The 21,881-nt window shown below is 37.5% G+C and overlaps 1 protein-coding gene across 47 annotated transcripts in view; it reads left to right on the top strand.

Moving 5' to 3' along the window:
• Positions 1-21,599, top strand: part of BCLAF3 (BCLAF1 and THRAP3 family member 3) — a 52,067-nt gene extending 30,468 nt beyond the window's left edge. For 12 of the 47 annotated variants that reach the window (XM_086387432.1, XM_086387430.1, XM_086387422.1 and 9 more), the window contains 6 exons: positions 629-744; positions 6,530-6,644; positions 8,516-8,608; positions 11,013-11,168; positions 12,597-12,758; positions 20,573-21,599. In XM_086387432.1, coding sequence (XP_086243558.1) covers positions 629-744; positions 6,530-6,644; positions 8,516-8,608; positions 11,013-11,168; positions 12,597-12,758; positions 20,573-20,602 — 672 coding nt within the window. In that variant the 3' untranslated portion in view covers positions 20,603-21,599. Of the gene's footprint in view, positions 1-628; positions 745-6,529; positions 6,645-8,515; positions 8,609-11,012; positions 11,169-12,596; positions 12,759-19,773; positions 19,803-20,572 lie in introns of those variants that run through there. The other 35 variants (XM_086387448.1, XM_086387445.1, XM_086387436.1 and 32 more) reach the window with 11 other exon arrangements.
• Positions 21,600-21,881: the final 282 nt, after the last annotated feature.

The following is a 21,881-nucleotide window of genomic DNA, read 5'->3' as shown; positions in this document are numbered from 1 at the left end:
CTTTAATTCACTTAACACAAAGTATTATTTGATTGTCTTTCCTTGCAGTCTTATGTCTGAAATTTTAACATGGTCACTGTCACAGTACATACAATTTTGGATGCTTTTTCTTTTTACATAAGCTATAATAACATTCCTTTTATGTAAAGTCTCTCAACTCCCAATGACCTTTTTATAATTGAGACTTTGCAAGTTTTAGTAAACTTTTCAGTGTTTTTCCATGTTTACTTCCACATAGTCTATATCATCATAATTTAAGTGGTTGTACTTTATTCCTATGACAAATTTGCCATAAATTTTTCTTCCCTTCTCCTTTAAAATTTTTTCACACTCAAATTACTTTCATTTTTTTGTTATTTTTTAAATAAAACATTTTGAATATACTTGGATAGATAGACTTTTCTTTGGTATAGAGGCCCAGAATTCGGATTCCTGGTTCAGTGTTATGAACTCTGCTGACTGTGTTTTGTCAATTGTGTCTCAAAATACTTCTATCTGTTTATACTACTATTAACAAGATGAGTACAAGATAACTTATTTAGGACTTTAACTTAAGGTTCTTGTTCAATACGGTCTTTGTGCAACTAACAGTAATGTGAATGGTTTGTCTTCTGTCAAAATTCCTCAGACTCTGGTCAAAATAATAGATCCAAGTGACCTACGACATGACATTGAAAGAAGGAGAAAAGAACGGTTACAGAATGAAGATGAGCACATTTTTCACATAGCTAGTGCTGCAGAGAGGTAATCAGTAGATGAAAAACATCCTCTTATCAGAGAGCTTTTGGTTTTAGCATATTTTCCAATTTTGTGTGTGTGATGGTAATTTTCACTTTAGTGTAGGAATTTAATCCTTCAAATCCATGTCATATGTTTATTAAAATGTTTCAGAGTTATTCAGTGGTCATCATGTGCTATTTCACTGAAACAATAAAAATTATGGGGTAGGTGAGTATTTGAGGTCTTTGTGATCTAGAGAGAAGTGTAATAGCTTTTTTAATATCAGCAGGAGCAAATACCAGCAAATATATGGACTATTTGGCTCAAGCCGATTGAAACTCTGACACATTCTGCCTTTTAGATTCTGGTATTCTTTGAATATTGCAAGATTTCCTGAGGTTATTGCTATCCTCTTTCAGAACTCTTCATGGATGTCTGTCCATGAAGCAGAGGCAGGTGTAGTAGATAATGCAGAGGAGACCTGGGTTTGAATCCTACCTCTGCCAGTTTATAAACTGTTTGCTCTTGGGCAAACTCGCTTAGTTTTTGGAGCCTGTTCCTCTATAAAGTGAGAATAACCAATTTATGTTGGACAGGTTAGAAATATCACATGAACTAACACATGTGATGTACTTAATGCCATGAGTGGCACATTGACTGTCAGTAGATCCTTGTTTTTCGTTCCCCACCCTGTACCTCTTTTTAGGGCTTCTGAGTGTTCTAGAGTGGTCGCAGTTAATCTCTAGTTCTGAAAACTATGTAGAACTCATGGCAACTCTGGGACCCCATATGATTATGTGGTGTAATTGAACAGGACAAAATTTCCAGTTCACTCAAGGGTCCTTAAGTTATTTGGATCTCCCAGAAAGTGGGAATGTGTGAATAGAAAAGGCTGGTGCTAATTCTATTTCCACAGTCCTTAGTTTCAAAAATTAATATATTTGACTAGACTTTTAAGTCATGTCTATGGGTAACTAGGTCAAGATACTAGAGCTTGTTTAAAACTGGAATTGATACTGACAGTAAGTTTGGGATTAATTAAAAGATAGCAAAACTGCATGTTGAGGCATATGAAATAATTGAAAATAAAATAGTTAAAATCTTGTCTCTTGGTGGGTGATCTCCCGTTTCCTATATGACATGGCATGACTGCTCTTTAGTGACACAAGCTCTGTCATGCTATTCTTGACTCAGCAAGTGCAAGAAACTCAGGGTACCAAGAAAAAAGGGTTTTAAAACAGATTTTAGATAATCAACGTACTATAAAGACCATGTGAGGCTTTAGAATATATCTTTATCCTTTGAGGTGATGAAGAACTTGAGCAATGGAGTTTTACCTGAGTTCAATACCTGGCTCTGTAGATAACCTAGCTGTGTGACTCACCTTGGACAAGTTACTTAATCTCTGTTTTCTTAAGCTGTAAAATAGAGATAAGAATTATACTTACCTCATGGTGGTGGTGAAGATGAAGTAAAGTGATGCATGTAAGCTGCAGAGTAGTTAGCATTAAGTATTATTAATGTTAGCTTTGAGGATAGCATTGTGTGCAAAAATGTCTTCTGGCAAGTTGTCTTTTGCTGGATCTGTTGAGCTGTTTTATTTGTATTAGATGGCTAGTGTGTCTTGGTGGAGCCATGAGAATTTTTTTTTAGATATTACTTACCATAAAAGTCACCCTTTCAAAGTGAACAATTCAGTACTTTTTAGTATAATCACAGAGTTGTGCAACTGTCACCACTATCTAATTTCAAAACATTTTCATCACCCCCAGAAGAAACCCTGTACAATTAGTTGTCACTCCCTATTTCTTTGTCCTTCCAGCCCCTGACAGCCACTAATCTACTTTCTGTGTGTATGGATTTGCCTATTCTTGACATAATTGCAGTTAATATAATATGTGTCCTTTTGTGACTGGCTTCTTTCATGTAGTACAATGTTTTTTATGTTTCTCCATGTTGAGCGTGGACTTCCCTGGTGACTCAGTGGTAAAGAATCCACCTGCAGTGCAGGAGCCGCAGGTTTGATCCCTGGGTTGGAAAAATCCCCTGGAGGAGGGCATGGTAACCCACTCCAGTATTCTTGCCTGGAGAATTCCATGGACAGAGGAGCCTGGCAGGCTATCGTCCATAGGGTCACAAAAGAGTCGGACACAACTGAAGTGACTGAACACACACACACACACACACACACATTGAGCATAAATAATCCTTTTCTGGCTGAGTAATGTTCCATTGTATGTATTCACCACATGTTTATCCATTCACTGGTTGATGATTACTTGGATTGTTTCCGCTTTCTGACTTTTGTAAATTACGGTGCTGGAACATTTGTATGCAAGTTTTAGTGTGGACATAGGTTTTCACTTCTGTATATACCTAGGATTGGATTTGCTGGTTCATATCATTACTATGTTTAACTTTTTGATGAACTGCCAGTCTATTTCCATAGTGGGTGCACCATTTTACATTCTCACTATCAAGGTGTGAGGGTTCCATTTTCAATACATCCTCACCAACAGCTGTTATTGTTCATCTTTTAAATAAGATAATATAGAACCTTTAATCTCTCATTTTATCCTAATTCAATTTCCTTGTTAACATAAGAAAAACTTTTTATTTTATCCTTTTATAGAAATTCAGTTTATTGAAATTGACCTCACTAATATTTTTCTATAAACCTTTTTAATCAAGTCAGTGTATAGGTTTCCATAGAAATTTAGAAGAAATGAAATATTACAAAATTATAAGTCATAGGATATAACTGTTTCTCTCCTATGCAGTTTTTTTTTCCCTTAAAAGTTGTATGTAGGCTCTGTGTCTGTGTTTGCTCACCACTGTATCCCCACTGCCCTGGGCTCAGTTCATATTTGTTGAATGAAAGATTTTCCAAAGGTGTAGACAGGACAGAGACACTGAAATCATAACGCATTTAGATCTGGGATCACTTTTTATTCCCTGATACCTTAAAGTCTTTCCCAAGCAAGCCTCACATCAGGGCATTCTGTCTCATCTCTAAGACCCTGGTGTTCTCTGTCTTTTCCTACTTCCAACTGGCTTCTTACCCTAAAGTCTCTATGTCTCCTTCTGACACACTATTTCTCCCACTTGTCACCAGCATTAATAAGTTCCCTACAGTGTCACTGAGGTGCTGTGTTAGAGGGGCGTGGTATGTGTGTGATAATGCAGCTTCTAAATATTATCAGTAGACTTCAAGAGAACATCAAACTGCCTAGATTTTCTTTTTATCTAGGCGGGTTTTAGAAAACATCAGTTTTTATTTTTGCTATTGTAACAGTCTGTATCTACTGAACTAGAGTTAACTTTGTAAAGATCTTTTATGCATATATTCAACAAATATTTATATATTAATGTCTATGTTCTAGTCACTGTTCTGAGCACTGACTTAGAACACTGAATTTTGACTGTTTTAAGTATAAGATTCATTGGAATTAAGTACATTCACAGTGTTGTGCAGCCAACACCTCCAGAACTTTTTAATCTTCTCCAACAGAAACTCAATACAAATTAAACAGTGACACCCTATCCCCCCAACTCCTAGCCCCTCATGCCTGTATTGACATCGCTATGAATGTGCCTATTTTGAATACTTCATACATATATAAATAGAATCATGCAATAATTTTACCTTTCAGTCTGACTTATTTCACATGGCATAATGTTTTCATCCATGTTGTATCATGTGCCAGTATTTCATTAAAATAATTTATTCCTTTATAAGGCTGGATAATATTCCATTGTATGGATATGCCACATTTTATTTTTTGATGAACATGTGTCTGTCTTTTGGCTATTGTAAACCATGCTGCTGTGAAGATTGGTATTATCATATTTTTGATTATAGCCATCCTAGTGGGTTTTAGGTAGTTACTTGTGGTTTCGACTTGCATTTCCCTGATGACTAATGTTGTCAAACATTTTTTTCACGTGCTTTTGTGTGTGTCTTCTTTGAAGAAATATCTATTCAAATCCTTTGCCCATCTCTAACGGAGAAGGCAGTGGCACCCCACTCCAGTACTCTTGCCTGGAAAATCCCATGGACAGAGGAGCCTGGTAGGCTGCAGTCCATGGGGTCACTGAGGGTCGGACACGACTGAGCGACTTCACTTTCACTTTTCACTTTCATGCATTGGAGAAGGAAATGGCAACCCACTCCAGTGTTCTTGCCTGGAGAATCCCAGGGATGGGGGAGCCTGGTGGGCTGCCGTCTATGGGGTCACACAGAGTCAGACACGACTGAAGTGACTTAGCAGCAGCAGCCCATCTCTAAACTGGATTATCGTATTTTTATTATTGAGGAGTAAATTCTTTTTATATTCTGGGTAATACCCCTTTATCACATACATGCTTTGTAAAGAGGATTTTTTAAAGTCCATTGTTTTGTTTAAAGTAGTAGTAGTAGTACAGGTATGATTACTGTTAATATTTAGTACATTTCCTGTCATTTTTTTCCGGGCATATACATGTGTATTTTAAATAAGTGAAATTATCCTCAGTATTTTACTTCGCCCCTTGCTCTTGACTTACTATCATATCATGAGCATTTTGACAGAATATAAGGTTTCTTGACATTTTCAAAAATCCTATGTGGCTATTTCATGTCAGGTTCCAGGATCAGAGCTGGGACTATAAAACAAGCTATTGGCAGTGTCTCCTCTGAAGAAATTGTACCTTGCTTGGTGAGAAGGCACATCAGTAGTTACAAACACAAATGATACTTGTGAAGACCCCAAAGTGCTGTATGTGCACAGAGCAGGGACCCCTAGTCCACTGCAGAGGGGACTGGGAAAGCCTTCTTGGAACAGGTTCAAGTGGGGCTCACTCTTGAGTTTGATCTGAGTTGGAAGGAAATTGCAGCAGAGGAACCGGATGGGCCAGCGTGTAGAGGCAGACGATTTTGTGGTGTGTTCCAGGGGCCGCGTGGAGCTGATGTTCCCACAGTTTGGTGTGGGTGTTGGGGAGGTTAGGATGAAGCAGCTGGCCGAGGCAGCAAGGGTGTGACCGGAAGGGCCTTGGTGGTCAGTGAGGGAGAGTGTGGATTTTGTCCTTGTGTCAGTGGGGTCCTGTAGCAGAGCTGCAGTGAGGCCGAGGCTGTGAGCTCTCTGTTTGCCACAGAGCAGGAAGGGTCTGAGGAGCACTGTGGGAGAGGCAGGATGTGACAGAAAGAGAACCCCTTGAAGGCTCTGGGAATGAGGCAGGGTCAGAGGAGAAGCCAGGGAAGGACCTCCCTCCTGGGTAGAGCTGGTCAGGAATAACCCTTGGGAGCCTCCAGAACTCACTTCAAAAGGAGAGGGGAGCCAGAGTACAGAGGCCGCAGCTCTACCAGTGAGAAGGCCCAAATTGCTCACCCGCCTCTTCTCTGGAACTTTAGCCACTGAGTCTGTTGGCCCAGGGGGGGCTGTCCACTGCTGCCAAAGGCTCAAGAGCCGTGACTATCTTCCCTCAGAAAACATACAGTCTGTGTATGATTTCAAGAGTTCCAGCCCTAGGAAGCCTGTCCTTGGATTCCAAATTAAGAACCCTGGTCCTCAGAATACTATTTTCCCCTGTTGCTAACTTCCAACTTGGCTAAATAATGTTCATAGAAAAATGAAGAAATGAGGGGTTTAGCCCTCGTAACTATTATTTGTAATTTTAGTAGTGATAAATAATTGAGGTTTTTTTGTTGTTGTTGTTGTTTTTTACTGTCGTGCTGGTTTGTTTCCGAAGGGTGTAATTTGATTTCTCTTGTTTATTTGTTGGATAAACATAAACTAATAAAAGATTCTTATTTTCTCTTTCATTTTATTAGGAGTGATCAGCATTCCAGTTTTTCAAGGTCGAAGGATACTCATGTTGATGAATTCCAAAAACCTACATCTTTTGAAAAATCAAATTTTAGAAAATTTATTCAGAAACCTTGCTCAGTAAGATTGTATCCCCAACTTTTTTATTTTTGTATGTTCCATTTTCCTTCTCACATGTATCTTTAGGTACATGGACCACCAATGTTTTTCATGTTTGTAATTGTTTATTAATAAGTGTTATGATTCTGTTGTTCAGTGTTAAGATTCTGTTAAGGCTTATAGTTATTATGACCAAAGAAATGATCATCTCATTTGATTTAGCAGGATTTTACTGCATATATTATAGAACTAGGTTTCTTAAATTTTTTGTAACAATTTTATTAAGGCTTATTTTACATACCATTAAATTCACCCAGGGAAGGTATACAATTTAATGATCTTTTATTAATTTACCAATATGTGTGCCATCACCATAATCCAGTTTTAGAACATTTTCATCACCCTTATTAGATCCCTCAAGCCTGTTTATTTATTCCTTGTTCCCACCCCCAGCTAACAACTAATCTACTTTCTGTTTTTAAAGATATGCTTTTTCAAAGGGCACCTCACAGAATGGCAGCTGCCTTCCATAAGAGCAAGCAGGTGACAGCTAGAAAGATGGAAGCAGTGTCTATTTGTAACCTAATCTCAGAAGTGATATCCCATCACTTCGACCATACTCCATTTGTAAGAAGCAAGTCACTAGACAGAGCCCATATTCAAAGGCAGTAGCATAGGGGCCTGGATACTGGACTGTGGGGATGATTTAGAGCCTCATCAGAAGCCGCCTGATACAGTCTTCCCACTGGTCCCTTCATGTACAGAATACGCCTCCTCCCTCTCAAGGTCCCCCACAGTCTCATCTCATTACATGTGTCTTTTTGCACTTATTCAAATATATAGACTTAGTATAAACTCAAGATGACTACTAGGAAAAGGATTTTATATGACTTTTCTTGAACTGGGGAGAGAAATAAAGATGTGAAAGAGGAAAATTTGTGAAAAGTAGACTCCATAGCAAATGGAATAAATAGAAGGTTATAAGGTATTGATTTTGGAAAAAGAAATCCATCTTCAGAATGGGCCCATCTTCTATGTTACCATCAAAGGCTTCAGGTTCTTTGTAGTTACAGTCTTAATACTCTGCCTTCTGGAGAGGGAAATGGCAACCACTCTAGTATTCTTGCCTGGGAAATCCCATGGACAGAGGAATCTGGTAGGCTACAGTCCATGGTGTTGCAAAAGAGTCAGACACAACTCAGTGACTAAACAACAACAACTATAAACATTAAAGCAACTCCTAAAATAAAACAAAAAATGTATTGATAATAAGTGGAAAAATAGAGAATATAAAAATCACACACACACACACACACACACACACACTCTGCTTTCTGATACTTTCTTAGTCATGGCAGGAGCATCTACTTAAAGCAGGAGCCTGAGTCAGCAACACCTGCCTCATACAACATTGAGAATTTATGTTCTTGGTCAGTGGGAACTTTAGCAATTCCTGAGTTCGTTTCTCTTCTGGGTGCCTTGAGTAAATACTAGATTTACAGTCCCCTTTTCTAAAAGTCACAGACTTTGTTAATGCAAAAGTGTGTATTTTGTTAACGATTCTCACATTCATGAATTAAACTAGTCCTTCACAAACTAGCATAGGTTACATGAAGGAAGATGTGTGTATGTTCATACAGCTAAGCTACATGTTCTGTGTTTTTAATCCCATGCATTTAAAAATGTATATTTTGGGGGCCTTCCTGGCTGTCCAGTGATTAAGACTGCACTTCCAGTGTAGGGGGGTGCGGGTTCGATCCCTGGTCAGGGAACTAAGATCTCACATGCCATGGGGCACAGCCAAAAAAAAAATTGTGTATTTTTTGAATGTTGAACTTTTAAAAATAAAATTTAAAATATATTAACCCATACTAATAACTTTTTTCATGCAGAGTGATACTGTGCAGAGAAAAGATGTCATTACTCACAGACCATTTGTTGAGGAAAACAATCAAAATACAAGAGGCTTTAGAAGACCTTTTAAGGTAGAGTGCTATTTTCCATCTAATTCCTGCTTTAGGTTTTTGCTTTAGAACATAATGTTCTAAGTGTTAGTAAATTAAAAGCTCTTTATGTGATTTTTGAAGTAATAGCTTTAGTATTTCTGGATTATAGTTAACTGTAATCAGTTTAATGATGACCCCTTTCCTCAGAATTTGATTTTCAAATATATTTTACCAGTGGAACCCTTTTTCAAATATTATATGGAAACTCAAATACATAAAACAGATCTAGATGGAGTGGCTCTAGGTGGAGAGGCAGACAAGATCCTGCCCCTTTACCTCTAAGATGTAATCGCGTAGTTATAGAACCTTCTCCAGGATTCACCGATTAAGAAACCTTGCCCTTAGACATACAACCCTCACAGGTCTTCCAGATCATCAGAGAAAGTCTCTGGTCCCACATGCTTTGTTAAAACATATTTCATCACATTACAATTACTTGTACAGCTATGTCTGATGTCAGTGTTACTTTTAATCAACTGACATGTTTGTTTTTCTAGAACAATTCATGCCTCAAACATGGAATAAGAATTACAGTGCAAAGTATTATATTTCTCTCTCCTTGCTTTCAGAAGTTGGGGTGCTTTTAAAATCCATTTTGACTGAATTTTGATAAATCCTTTTTTCATATTTTTTCCACTCAACAGTGTCTCTTTCCCCTCCCCTGAAAAAGAAAAGAACCTGAGGTTTTTTTGGTGAAAGTAGCAGGCAGTTTGGCTAGAGTAGTTAGCTCACTAGGAGGAAGTTAGTATGACCAGAAAGGTAATATAAATGATCTCCAGACCATAGACTAGGAGTGTACTTGAGTGATCTTCTGTTAATACCTTGGCTTCCTAAGTCAAAATTTCTAGATGTCAAAAAATTTTTTTCAGTGGGAGTAACACAATTTGTAGCCATTGCCTAGATAAAATTTTTAACTAATGGTTCATGTACCTAAAAGCATGTGTGACATTAGGTTTTCAAAAATAAAAAATAGGGGACTTCACTGGTGGCCTAGTGGCTAAGACTCCATGCTCCCAATGCAGGGGACCCGAGTTCAATCCCTGGTCAGGGACCTAGATCCCACATGCTGCAACTAAGAGTTCTCATGCCACAACTAAAGATTCCGCATGCTGCAACTAAAAAGATCCCACATGCCATAATTAAAAGAACCTGCTTGCCAGCAACAAAGAGTGAAGATCCCGTATGCTGCGACTGAGACCCAGCACAGCCAAATAAATAAATATTAAAAGATAATAGCTAGGACCATAGAATATATAAACATGTTTCATACCATCTTTTAATCTGTTGAGCAATGAGGTATAAAACTAAAAATGTAATGTCTGCATAACTCAGAGACAGTGTAGGAAGACTTTCAGATTTAAGTGTTTCCTACATGTTGCACTTCTCATTGGTAATATGTACTTGATTGTAGTAATTCTTCTAAGACTTGTAAGATCTATTTCCTGTTATCCATTCTCCTTAAGGGAAAATTCTTTAACATTAAAAGGAGATGAAATAATCCTTCCTAAGAAAAGGAGCTATTTCATTAAAATTTACTTTTTACATAAATTGGACTAATTCAGAGTCAGATAGTTATTACCTTATTAGATATGTAAAAATGGGAATGTAAATCACAAGATTAGCTCTGATGTATCAAGTTATAATTCTGTTTCACCTGAAATTGTTTGTAGCCTTAAAAAAATAATAGGCCTGGCATAAATACTTTTTAATAAACTATTCTTCATTATGCATAATGTACCCATTTGTGAAATCATCACAGAAAGAGGAATCTACTTAGTTTTAAAAATTACTCCTTTGTAAGATACCAGTTGTATATTTCCCACATGAGACATACAAATACTCATTGTCCTCTATGTCTGTTGTAATACTGGACAGTATACAGGCCAGGAAATGTCTTGTTAAGTATAGCTCTTATCTTGGAAATATGTGCAGTAGTGGGATTTTTATGGTAAAGAAAGATTGACTCAAAATTACTGACAAGGATAAAGTTAAGAAGAGTTTTTGATTCTCAAATAGATGTTGATACTTCCTCCACCCATTTGGGATTTGATATATTTCACTATGAATCAGAACAATAATTCTGAAGTTTTTAAAGTTGTGTTTTTCTTAGTATGATAAATTTCAAGAATTTAAAAATTTAACTTAGTAGTTTAAAATATTCATTTTATATAAAATATTTTTAAAATTATTACTACAAAATGAACTAAGAAGCTAATTTGAGGAAAACATACTTTATTACTATCATTAACCTTTTCCCTTTAAATACCTGTAATACCTAGAATTAAGGGCAGCCAAAGTTCCAGACCTTTTGCCCTTTCTTATACTAACAAAGTAGATTTGGAAGCTGTAGTTTTAACATTTTAATTATTTTTTTCCTTTACAGACCAACTTTAGAGGTGGCAGATTTCATTTCCAACATAAATCAGACCTAGTACAGAAGAGCTTGTACATTCAGGCTAAATATCAGCGTTTACGGTTCGCTGGTCCAAGGGGATTTGTCACTAATAAATTCAGAGAAAGATTACTGAGGGGAAAAAAGGTTAGTTGGATTATTATCATTTAAAAATGTTGAGTGACTTTAGAACTCCTAAAGTATCTATGTTTAATAGATAAATTCAGGTTTTTAAATTAAATTTTGACCTAAGAAGCAGCCTACATATCAAAGTTTTTATTGCATGATAGTTGAAGAAAAACTTAAAGGAATAATGGTAAAAGATTTGTGAGACCACTTAATTTTAAAATGCCTTGGCTGTTATACCTCAAATACTTTAAATATGCCAGCTGTTTGAACAGTTTAGAATTTCTGTCCTATGGTTAATCTTTGAAATGGAAATTTGGGTAAAGACTTAGTGTCTGAATCATTTTAGCCTAATACAATGTAAATTTTCTAAGTACCAAAAAATATTGAATTGACTACATAAAAATGGCACATAATTACAAAATACACTAACTTTTCTTTTTTCCCCATTCATTTGTTTTTTGTGATAAAATACATATAACAAAATTTGCCATTTTAACCATTTTTATACAATTCAGTGGCACTACTTATATTCACAGCACTGTGCAACCATCATTACTATATGCTAACTCTTACTATTAATAAAAAGTTTCACTACTTGATAATTTGGATTGTGTACTCTTTAGTTGTGGATTGATTTTATTTAAACTTGCCATGTTGGCATTTGAAAATGCAGCATGCTGCTGCTGCTAAGTCGCTTCAGTCGTGTCCGACTCTGTGTGACCCCATAGACGGCAGCCCGCCAGGCTCCCCCGTCCCTGGGATTCTCCAGGCAAGAACACTGGAGTGGGTTGCCATTTCCTTCTCCAATGCATGAAAGTGAAAAGTGAAAGTGAAGTCGCTAAGTCTTGTCCAACTCTTCACGACCCCATGGACTGCAGCCTACCAGGCTCCTCTGTCCATGGGATTTTCCAGGCAAGAGTACTGGAGTGGGGTGCCCAATATAAAAATAACTTTTGCAAATATTTGAAATGAGAACAATAGCATTTTACTGTTATGTGAGGCATGTTTGTCAATTTTTGACTCATTTTTGTTAATTATTTGGGGCTAATATTTTCTTTTGAGAAGTAGATGTATATCTAATGTTACTATCAAATAATCTAGTTGTAGCTTTATAAATTTTCTAACCTTCAGTGTTCCCATAAATATTCATGCTGGTAAAGCCTTTACACTGAGCTTACTTAGTGATTTTAGTAAAACTTATTTTTCAAAATAAGTAGACCAGTAGAATGGAGTTAACAATTGTTTTTTTATTGAAGTTTTCGAGTTGAATAGAATATCTTCTGTAACTTCTCCCACCCTTCAATTTTAACTGACAACCTTAAAAGAAGTTTTTAATTTCACTGTGTCTGTCACTCTTAGTGTTATGAAAGCTGTCTCTTGTTTAAAAATGTGAGAGTGACTGAAGTCATTTTCCCCTTTCATACACTTCCCATATGTTGGATCAAGGTGCTGCTTCTCTTCCTGTCTCATGTGACAAGTTTCTTTGCAGCAGATCTTCTAGGCATGCATCCCCAGTCAAAGGTGGCAGCCTGGCTGTTCTCAGGGAAGCTGGTCATTGATCCCCACTCGAGAAGGAAGGCTGAGGCAAGCCTTTTCCTCAATTGCAAGGTTGGGTTTCATGTACATAGCATGTGTTTGTCTTTTGTTAGCTCTGTGCAGAACTTTGAGTGTTAGCTTCAATTAGCTCCATTTTTACCTGTGTTTTTAAGACGATTTTGGGCTCCTGAGTGCTCACTTGACTGTTTGCCTCAGCCTGCAGTGTCTGTATGCTCAGTGAACTTGCCCCATTTCCTCATCCTTTTCTTTGCCTCAGCTTGTTTCACTCCTGCTGGCCACCCTGTTCTTCCAGACCACATTGCCTGCCAGCTTTACTTAATAGCCTGTAGAAACCAGATATCAAGCCTTCATCTTAGGACATAACAAGTTTGTCCTGGAAAGAGCCACAACCTGCTATGGGTCTCCAATCTCTAGGTCTTAGGCTTTTTGTATTATCTAGGATATAGCGGTTGTAGTTAGGGTCTCAGGCAGATCGTGGCTTTACCTTCTTCTTGCATTTCACTGCCAACTGAGTGCTTTAGAAGTTGTCCCCATACACTAGATTTTTTAATAAAACAGTGTCTACTACTCTTTTTCTCGGGCCTACCATTCTGGGTACTACTTCAAAGATGTTTGTTTAGTAGCTACTTTGACATGAGCTTTTCTAGCCTGGCTACTGTCAATGCCTGCAAGTCATAGCCAGACTTTGTATCGATTTTTGTTTGAACTTACATCCACCTCTCTGAGCATGGCATGAAATCAAGCACCCTACTATTAGCATCCTTCTTGACAGTTGGGCTCCACACTCTCCTGAACTTTAGGGAAAGGAATGAGGCATCACAAACTGCTCTGTTTCTGTCAGGGTCTGAACTAAGGTACTTAAGACTAACTTCGCCTTAGGGATGTCCCAGTAGTATAGTGCTACTCTAGAATCCCACTCCATAGTACCAACTGGTAGTTTAGACCTAGTCTTCTATTTTACCTTGACTTTCATGCCCTACAGAAAAAAAGTGAAGTCCTGGAGTCTTTGGTTTCTTCCAGTGTTGCTTCATCCCAAGCTTTAGCATTGGGGGTGAGGGGGGCGGACTTTGAAGCTCCTGCCCTGGAGAGAAACCTTAGTCCAGGCAGCATCTGTACCGTGCTTTGGCTTTTTTGACCTACTAAGCAGTTCATTATTTTCATTATTAGACCACCAGCTAGGTTTAGGATGCTTGGTTAATTAATTAATCTAGGTGTCCTGGAGCTTCTTGATTCTGAAATTAGATATGATCCAATGTGTTCACATATGCCTCAAAGTCCACCAGGAAGGTTTACAGTGATCTTTTCTGGATTTCTCACTTTCCGACCATGTTGAATTGTCGAGGCTGATCATTCATAGCTTGACGTTCTTATCATGTTCATCTGTAGTACAGTCTGGTTACTGTGCCATCAGACATGTGCTTCTTGTGTCCAGTACCAAACGGTTTCAGGGAGGAGTAGGGGAGATCCTTGATGTGCTCCTAATATATTTTGTCCATTTACCAGAACTGTCATGGCTTCCCTAAACTACTTTAGCTTCCTAGCTGCCTACAAAGTAGTAAGATTCCAAGGCAGTGTTAGGAACATGCAAAACTAAAATGCTTCCTCCTCATTCATCATGCACTTGTCATATTAACCCAATTCTGGCACCCAAATTCCATTTTATTATGTTTCCTTCGTCTTGGATTCTGTGCTTAGGCTAGAAGATGAGGAGATAGGAGAAGTGTCTGTTACCCCCTGGAAAGAGACTTTTATCCACTGTCATTCATAAGTGCCCCCATGAAATATTCTCTGCTCATCATAGAAAGTTTCCAGAAACTCTTGAGGGTCTGTCTGACTATGTACCAGACTAGGACGGAGAAGCTATTCAGAATTCATGAAGCCCCCTCTGGGAACATTGCCTCTGAAAAACTGCATTTGGTCAGGAAAACATGCAGCTCCTCAGCGTCCTAGACTCCAGGAGTCCCCAGGTACCTGTCAGCTCAGTGCCTACCAGAGCTCTTCTGAAAGTGGATAGGAAGAGGGGAAGGAGAGAGCAGAAAGAAACACTGTGGGGAGGAAGCTAGAGACTGGGATTCATGGCTTTTGGGGTTGGAAAAAAACACAGGGGTCATGAGGTACAAAGAGCAGGAACCAAGATCAGATGAATCAACAAGAACCTATTATGCTCCTGCTGTATCCCTCGAGTTGAAGGATGCTGGGGCACAAAAGAAGTAATGATTGTGATGGTTGCACAACTCTGTGAATACACTAAAAACCATTGATTGTATTTTTAAATGGGTGAACTATATGGTATGTGAATTATATCTCAAGATGTTAAAAGTAAAATCACACTTGCTCTTCTCCCCAGACCACTGATTTCTCCTCAGGGTCCGTAGCTCTCACAGCTAGCCAGCCAGGCTAGAAACTTGTCCTCCTCACCCTCCTAATTCTTTGATTACAATTGTCCCAGGTATTCCTATTTAACTCATCTATTGTTCCAATTCACTGCATGTCACTCCACTCTGTGGATGTCTTATTTATTTCAGTGTTTTTCAAACTTCTTTTGCTTACATACCCTAAAAGTACAAAAAATTATCTACCTCCCTGTACATTTTTAGGTTGGTATCTAATACGTTTTTATCATAATTTTAATTTGTTATATAGGATATAATTTATGGCATATTATAAATAGAGAATCTTAAGTAAAATTGTTACATCATCATTTTAAATCTCTTTGGTGAACCTGCACACCACAGGAATTCGATAACTAGCATCCATTTTTTAAAATACGCAGACTTTTTTTTACCTTGAATTTGGATCCCATTTGCCCCATAGACTTTTAACTTTGAAAGTCTTTTAGTGCTCAGCAAATAAAATTTGACAGATAATATTAATAGATTTCTATGACTATTAGTTTGGATTGAATTAATAATATAGTTGATCACAATATTATAAATATATTACAGATTTTGTTAAGTAGTGATTAAACAAAAGTTTTATTGGAAATGCATTTCTCTTTTCAATTAGTTTGTGTGTTCATAGATAAATATTACTTATTACTAGTAGAGTGTATAGGATAATATTGTTCCATTATCGATTCTAATGTATTTTTTCTTTTTGTAGATGTAAGTCCTGAGAAACCTTGTTTATAGGATTGTATAGATGGAAATGAAAGGACTTTTATTATAGCAGTGCCACTCAGTTCTTTGGACTCACTCTCAATTATAGGCCAGAAAATCACTTAGTGATCTGTCATCAAAAAGTATTTGAATATTCTTTTACTGACAGGTTGATTTTGTCCTCCTACAATTAAAATAAGGCAAAAAAAATGGAAAGCATCTGACTTGCAGAAGTATGATCTTTATTACTAGCTACTAGGGTTGATTCTGGAGAAGGCAATGGCAACCCACTCCAGTACTCTTGCCTGGAAAATCCCATGGGCAGAGGAGCCTGGTAGACTGCAGTCCATGGGGTCGCGAAGAGTCGGACACAACTGAGTGACTTCACTTTCACTTTTCACTTTCATGCATTGGAGGAGGAAATGGCAACTCACTCCAGTGTTCTTGCCTGGAGAATCCCAGGGACGGGGGAGCCTGGTGGGCTGTCGTCTATGGGGTCGCACAGAGTTGGACACAACTGAAGTGACTTAGCAGCAGCAGCAGGGTTGATTCACTTTCTTGACACCATCACCAGTATTTCCAGGTGCCCCTTTTTTGGGGGAGGGGCCCCAGGTAATGCAAAGTACTAAGATTCAGGATAAGAAGGTGTATCTTTCTAGTATAAAAGTATATCTTTCTAGTATAAAAAGGAAGGGAATCAGCCTTAACCCATTGTACAGGCAGATTAATTATGGAAAGCAAGCATTGAGCATTTGAAGGTCTGGAAATTAATCCCCTCTAAACTGTCTATATGCACATACACCCTGGAAAATCATCATATACCCCTAAGAGTATGTGTTACCCCAGTTTGATGATTGCTGACTTACTTAACCATGCCTCTGTTGATGACTTAAAAAAGTCAAAGTCACTCAGTCATGTCCCACTCTTTGTGACCCCATGGACTATATACAGTCACATGGAATTCTCCAGGCAAAAATACCGGAATGGGTATAGCTGTTTTCTCCTCCAGGGAATCTTCCCCACCTAGGAATTGAACCCAGGTCTCCTGCATTGCAGGCGCAGGATGCATTGTTGCTGTTGATGGCTTAGGGATAGTTTACAGGTTTTTTTTTCTGTAAAGCAACTGAGCACATTGACATTTTGGTATCTTGCCATGGCTTCATTTTTCCTCATTTTTGTTTTCCCCAGAAGCACATGAAAAGGCCTGTTTACCTATGCCTAGCTAGCACGCCACATTATTAATCTCTATTACCCGTTGTCAGTCTAATAGCAGAAAATAGTTCTCATATGCCTTTCTTCAGTTACTAATGATGTGAACATATTTTTTATGTGTTACTGGTCATTTGTATTTCTTCCCTCAGTTTCCTTATTTCTATGCTCTACCAGTGTTTCTGTTGAGGGTTGGTACTTTTTCTTACTGCTTTGTGGGAGCTTTTGATTTACTGAGGGCCTTAACCTGTCACGCATTTTGCTGCTATTTATATTTGTCAGCTTGTGTGTGTGTGTGTGAAATTTTTTTTTTCTTTTTTATTGTATTTTCTTTTTTAACTTTACAATATTGTATTGGTTTTGCCATATATCAACATGAATTAGCTTTTATGGTGGCTTTTACATTACCGACCTGGTAAATTTTCATGAATCTATCAGGTTAATCCTGTATCTTTTAGATTTCATATCATGTTTGTGCTTATAAAAAAAATACCTTACTGTGTTTCCTTTAAGTAGTTTTATGGTTAATTTTTTCAATATATAAATACTTGTTCCTTTTAGAATTTGTCTTTATGAAACAATATAAGGTCAGGATCTAATTTTTTTCCCAATGGATGGTCAGTTTTTCTAACACTGCTTATTGAGTAGTTTGTCCTCCCCTCCCCAACTAGAAATGCCACCTTTGCTGTGTGTTGCATTCTTAGGTATTCCAGGGCTTTTCGGGGAATCTTTAGAGCCTCCAACTTGCTCTCTCACCTCCTGTGATTTGTTTATTCTGTCCCTTTGCTAGTAACACAGTTAATTGTCCCAAAACACAGCCTGAGTCATATCACTCTTGTGCAAACATCTTCCAAGGATTCTGTTGCCTATTAAAAAAAAGAGACCAGACTTGTTAGCCAGGTCCAGCTCTAAGCTGCCTTTCTAACCACATTTTCCCATGTGCCCTCTGTTTTTTGGAGCATAATATGTTTCATGTATTTTTATCTTTATTCATGCCGTTCTCTTGACTAGAAATTGCCTCCAGATCCCCATTCTTTTCTTATTAAACCCCTCTTTCCTTTTAAGATCCACTGTAAAGTCTTATGAAAGCCCCCTCTTTAGCTCTTGCTTCATTTGGTCTCTAACTGTTGCTTCTTACCTTTCTATTTCCCCAAATAGTTGATCAACTCCTTGAGGATAGAGGGAACCTCATTAGTGTCATGTCTCCCCCTACTACCTTTCATAGTAGTCTGTCTTTTAAAATGCTTGTTGAATGGAATCTAATCACAACACACAGAAACACATACACATACACCTCTATAGCTCTAAAAAGTTAGTGCACAGCAGCAGTTGTGTCAGGGGTCCCGAGAACCACCCCAGGTTCAGTGATTCACTAGGAGGAATCAGAGGATGCAGCCCGTGGTGACACTGGTAGCTGTGATGTTCAGCGGAATGCTGCACGGCACAGTCAGCACAGAGAGGTGCACGGACGAAGTTCAGAGGACAGTGGGTACAGGTTTTCAAGAGTCCCATCCCAGTGGAGTCACATAGGATGTGCCTGAGACCCCAAACAGTGAGCTGTTTGGGGGCACGCGTGAAATGTTGTCAAGCAGGGAATCTCGGTAGAGACTCAGGGCCCAATGGTGGTCATGTAGGTAGCCCCTGCCAGGCACATACCACATTCCAGACTCTGAGCTAGAAAGCAGATGTTCAGCATAGACCATGTTGTTTGCACAATTTATGCACTCATCGATGGTGAGAACTTCCCGAAATCTAAGTTCTTAGATGCCAGCCAAAGGCCAGCTTTATAAGCAGGCCTTTCAGAGGATAGCAGTCAGGTATGCTATGTTCACTCTTTTCTGCACAGCCACATTTTTGAAGAGCTTGTTTCCACAGGTGGAAGTGCCTGAAGAGAGGTGGAAAAGATCAGGATGTTAGAAATGGTCAGGGAGTATATGCTAAGTATTGTGATTTCTACTGTCTTTACCGAGGAGGGAAGTTGTAAGCTGAGCCTTGGAGAGCAGGACTTAGAAGCAGTACAGCCAAAGATCCATTTTTGTCAGTAGAATGTAGAGTTGGATAGAGACAGGGGTATGCAAATTATAGAGGACCTGGAAATCTGGGTAGAAAAGAGAGGACATGAGGTGGTGGCAGTAGAACGTCTTCCTAGACTGAGAAGGAGAAAACTGTCTGAGGCTGAGGGCTTGGTGGGCAGGTTCCAGGAGGAGGCAAAATGGAGGAAGACCAACAAGGAAATACTTGCAGTGACACAAGTGTCAGGTTATGAACACCTCGACGAGGGTGGTTCATCTAGGTCTAACTAACTCCTATGTCTAGTTCAGCATTCTACTTAACACAGGTTTTCAAATAATTGGAAGAATGTAGGGATCAATCTGAGAGTGGGTGTAGAAGAAGCCATGTCAGGGGTGAAGGTGATGCAGAATAATTACACATTTTTACAAACAAAATGTTTAAGTTGAAGTTTTTCAGAATTATTACAGTTAATGTTTATTTTTAAAGTTGTTAATAGGCAACAGATATTTTATTTGAAGATCAATGTAAATGCTATTTATATTATATAGTGAGTAAAGAAATAGGATACAATGAACTCTGGCTCTATTTAAAGGAATGATGTTGACAAAAATATATATGTATGTATTTTGAACATTTCATTAATCAAAATAGAAGAATTTCCTATCAGTACTGTTTTTGTTTGGAATTAGACGTTTCCATACAAATATAAGTGCCAAAAAATAAATAAACTTTTAAATTTTTTTCAGTTTTAGTAATATAAGATCCTAGTTAAAAGGTAAGGCTATATGTATTAATAAGTTTTTTAATGTCCCAGAAAAACATGCCATTCTACTGTTTTTGCTCTTTTATTAATTGCATGGTCCTGTGTCCAGTTTGTGGTTGGTAATTTAGTATTTTGCATAGCATCACAGTATAGAATTCACATTTGTTAAGTCATAGTCTTATTGTTATTGTGAATTCCTTTTCCTGTGTTTATTGAACCATACATCTTCGTACAATGTAGGTAACCATCCAAAAGCAAGAAAGCTTTAACCCCTCTAATGGCTTTCTCTGCTGTTATCAGTTAAGCTAGAAGAGTCCATTTAGTTTTAGAATTAGATACCATATGATGGCAAAGATAAAGGTTGTGTGCGTGTCACATTGGGGTCTGTTTTTGAGAGACTAAGGTTTAAGAGTCTTGATTTTTCTGTCAGGGATGTCCCCAGTGAAACTCACCTAAGTAGCAAAATGCTGTTTTCATTAACTTACTAATACTAGCCTATTGAGTGCCATATATTCTTTGTCCTACTGACACCATTTGATAGCTGCTTTGATGTGTTTTGTTGTTACTTTCTGTCTTTGGGTATATATATATGTATATATGTATATGTGTGTGTGTATATATATATATATATATATATATATAGCTTTGTGGGGATCTTGAGTACAAGTGGTAATATATTAATTAAAATATTTTGAAAATTGGAGTGTAAACAGAATTCTAGCTCAGATGTTTGAACCGACAATTCTTTTGAAGACCGTATTTCTCCTGTTTTCTCTCAATAGGAATATACAAACATTGACCCAGCAATCTAATCGGAAATTGTTATAAATGGAAACGACACTACAGGACGATATTTGGGAGCATCTTTTTATCAAGAGTTAGAATTGGCACTAAAGCACTAATACTGTAACTTTCTTGATAAAATAATTTTATTTTTCTGTAGTGGAATGCTGCAACTTTTTTACACTTAACAATTGCTTTTAAATTACAGTATTCAATTTAAAAGTTGTATTAACTACAGCTTCTTTTGCAAAAAGTCTCAAAGGGGCATTATTTGTTGATGCATTTTTCTCTGAGCATGGTTTCATAGAGAATTGAGTTATATCCAGACATTTCTATGTTGAAAGTTTTGCTTATGAAATAAAACAAAGTATAAATTGTATAGTGTCTGTACATGAAAGAACTTTAAACAGTGGCCTTACATAGCAATTTTTATATCAGATTTTTCTTTTTCTGATGACATTTTGGCTTACAACTTGAAGTTTTCTTAAGCTTCTGAAGATCGAGGTCTATATACTTCATACATTTCATATTATGACATAAGAAAGCGCAAAAAAGGTGCTTCAAATTTTCCATCAGGTAGTTATGAGTGCACTGAATTTTTAGTAATTGGTTCATTCAATTTTTTTTCCACAACTATTTGTTCTTTTCCAGTTTCAAAATGCTATTGTGAAAAATACATAAAGGTTTTATAATCTATATATTCCATCTTACTTTCCCTCAGGGTAAGCTTGTGCGTATCATATTTTTAAAGGCTTTTAAAAAATTGACAGACAAAAATCTCATATTTGGAAATTGTACTTTACTACAGCATTACACATTTTGCAAGCACATATTATAAAGTTTTCAGTTCAGTTGTACTGAGTACCTACAATGTGTAAGATAACATCGATGGGACTTTCAATGATATTTTAAGTCTCAATACCTTGTTTCTTTGTTTTCTGTGTTCTGCTTAATAATAATATACATTCCCACTTACATTTTTGTCAAATGTTTAATTGTAATGAAATAAAATACTATTGCTCCTTCTGCTTGAAGCAATTACTTGCCAGTTTATGAGAACATTAATTTCATATGAGAATTACAGCCCTAGGTATGACCTGTTGATGTTTAAACCACTTCTCTGTACTTAACAAAGACCAAACATAATATACTAAAGGTTGAGAGAGAAATTGGCATTCCTGGTTGAGCATCTCCTGGTCACATTTCTTTCTTACTGGTTTCACAGACCTCAAGAGGCACTATTCTGTTGGTGGTTTTGCTGCTTTTAAAATCTGATGGGTTGGCGAAATCTGGGTAAAGCGTACATAG

Source organism: Bos grunniens, chromosome X (genome assembly GCF_055505025.1).
Source record: "Bos grunniens cultivar Pamir isolate PY7600 chromosome X, Bosgru_T2T1.0, whole genome shotgun sequence".
NCBI lineage: Eukaryota > Metazoa > Chordata > Mammalia > Artiodactyla > Bovidae > Bos > Bos grunniens.
The sequence above is the reverse complement of the archived record's forward strand: the minus strand, read 5'-3'. Positions and strand labels throughout refer to the sequence as shown.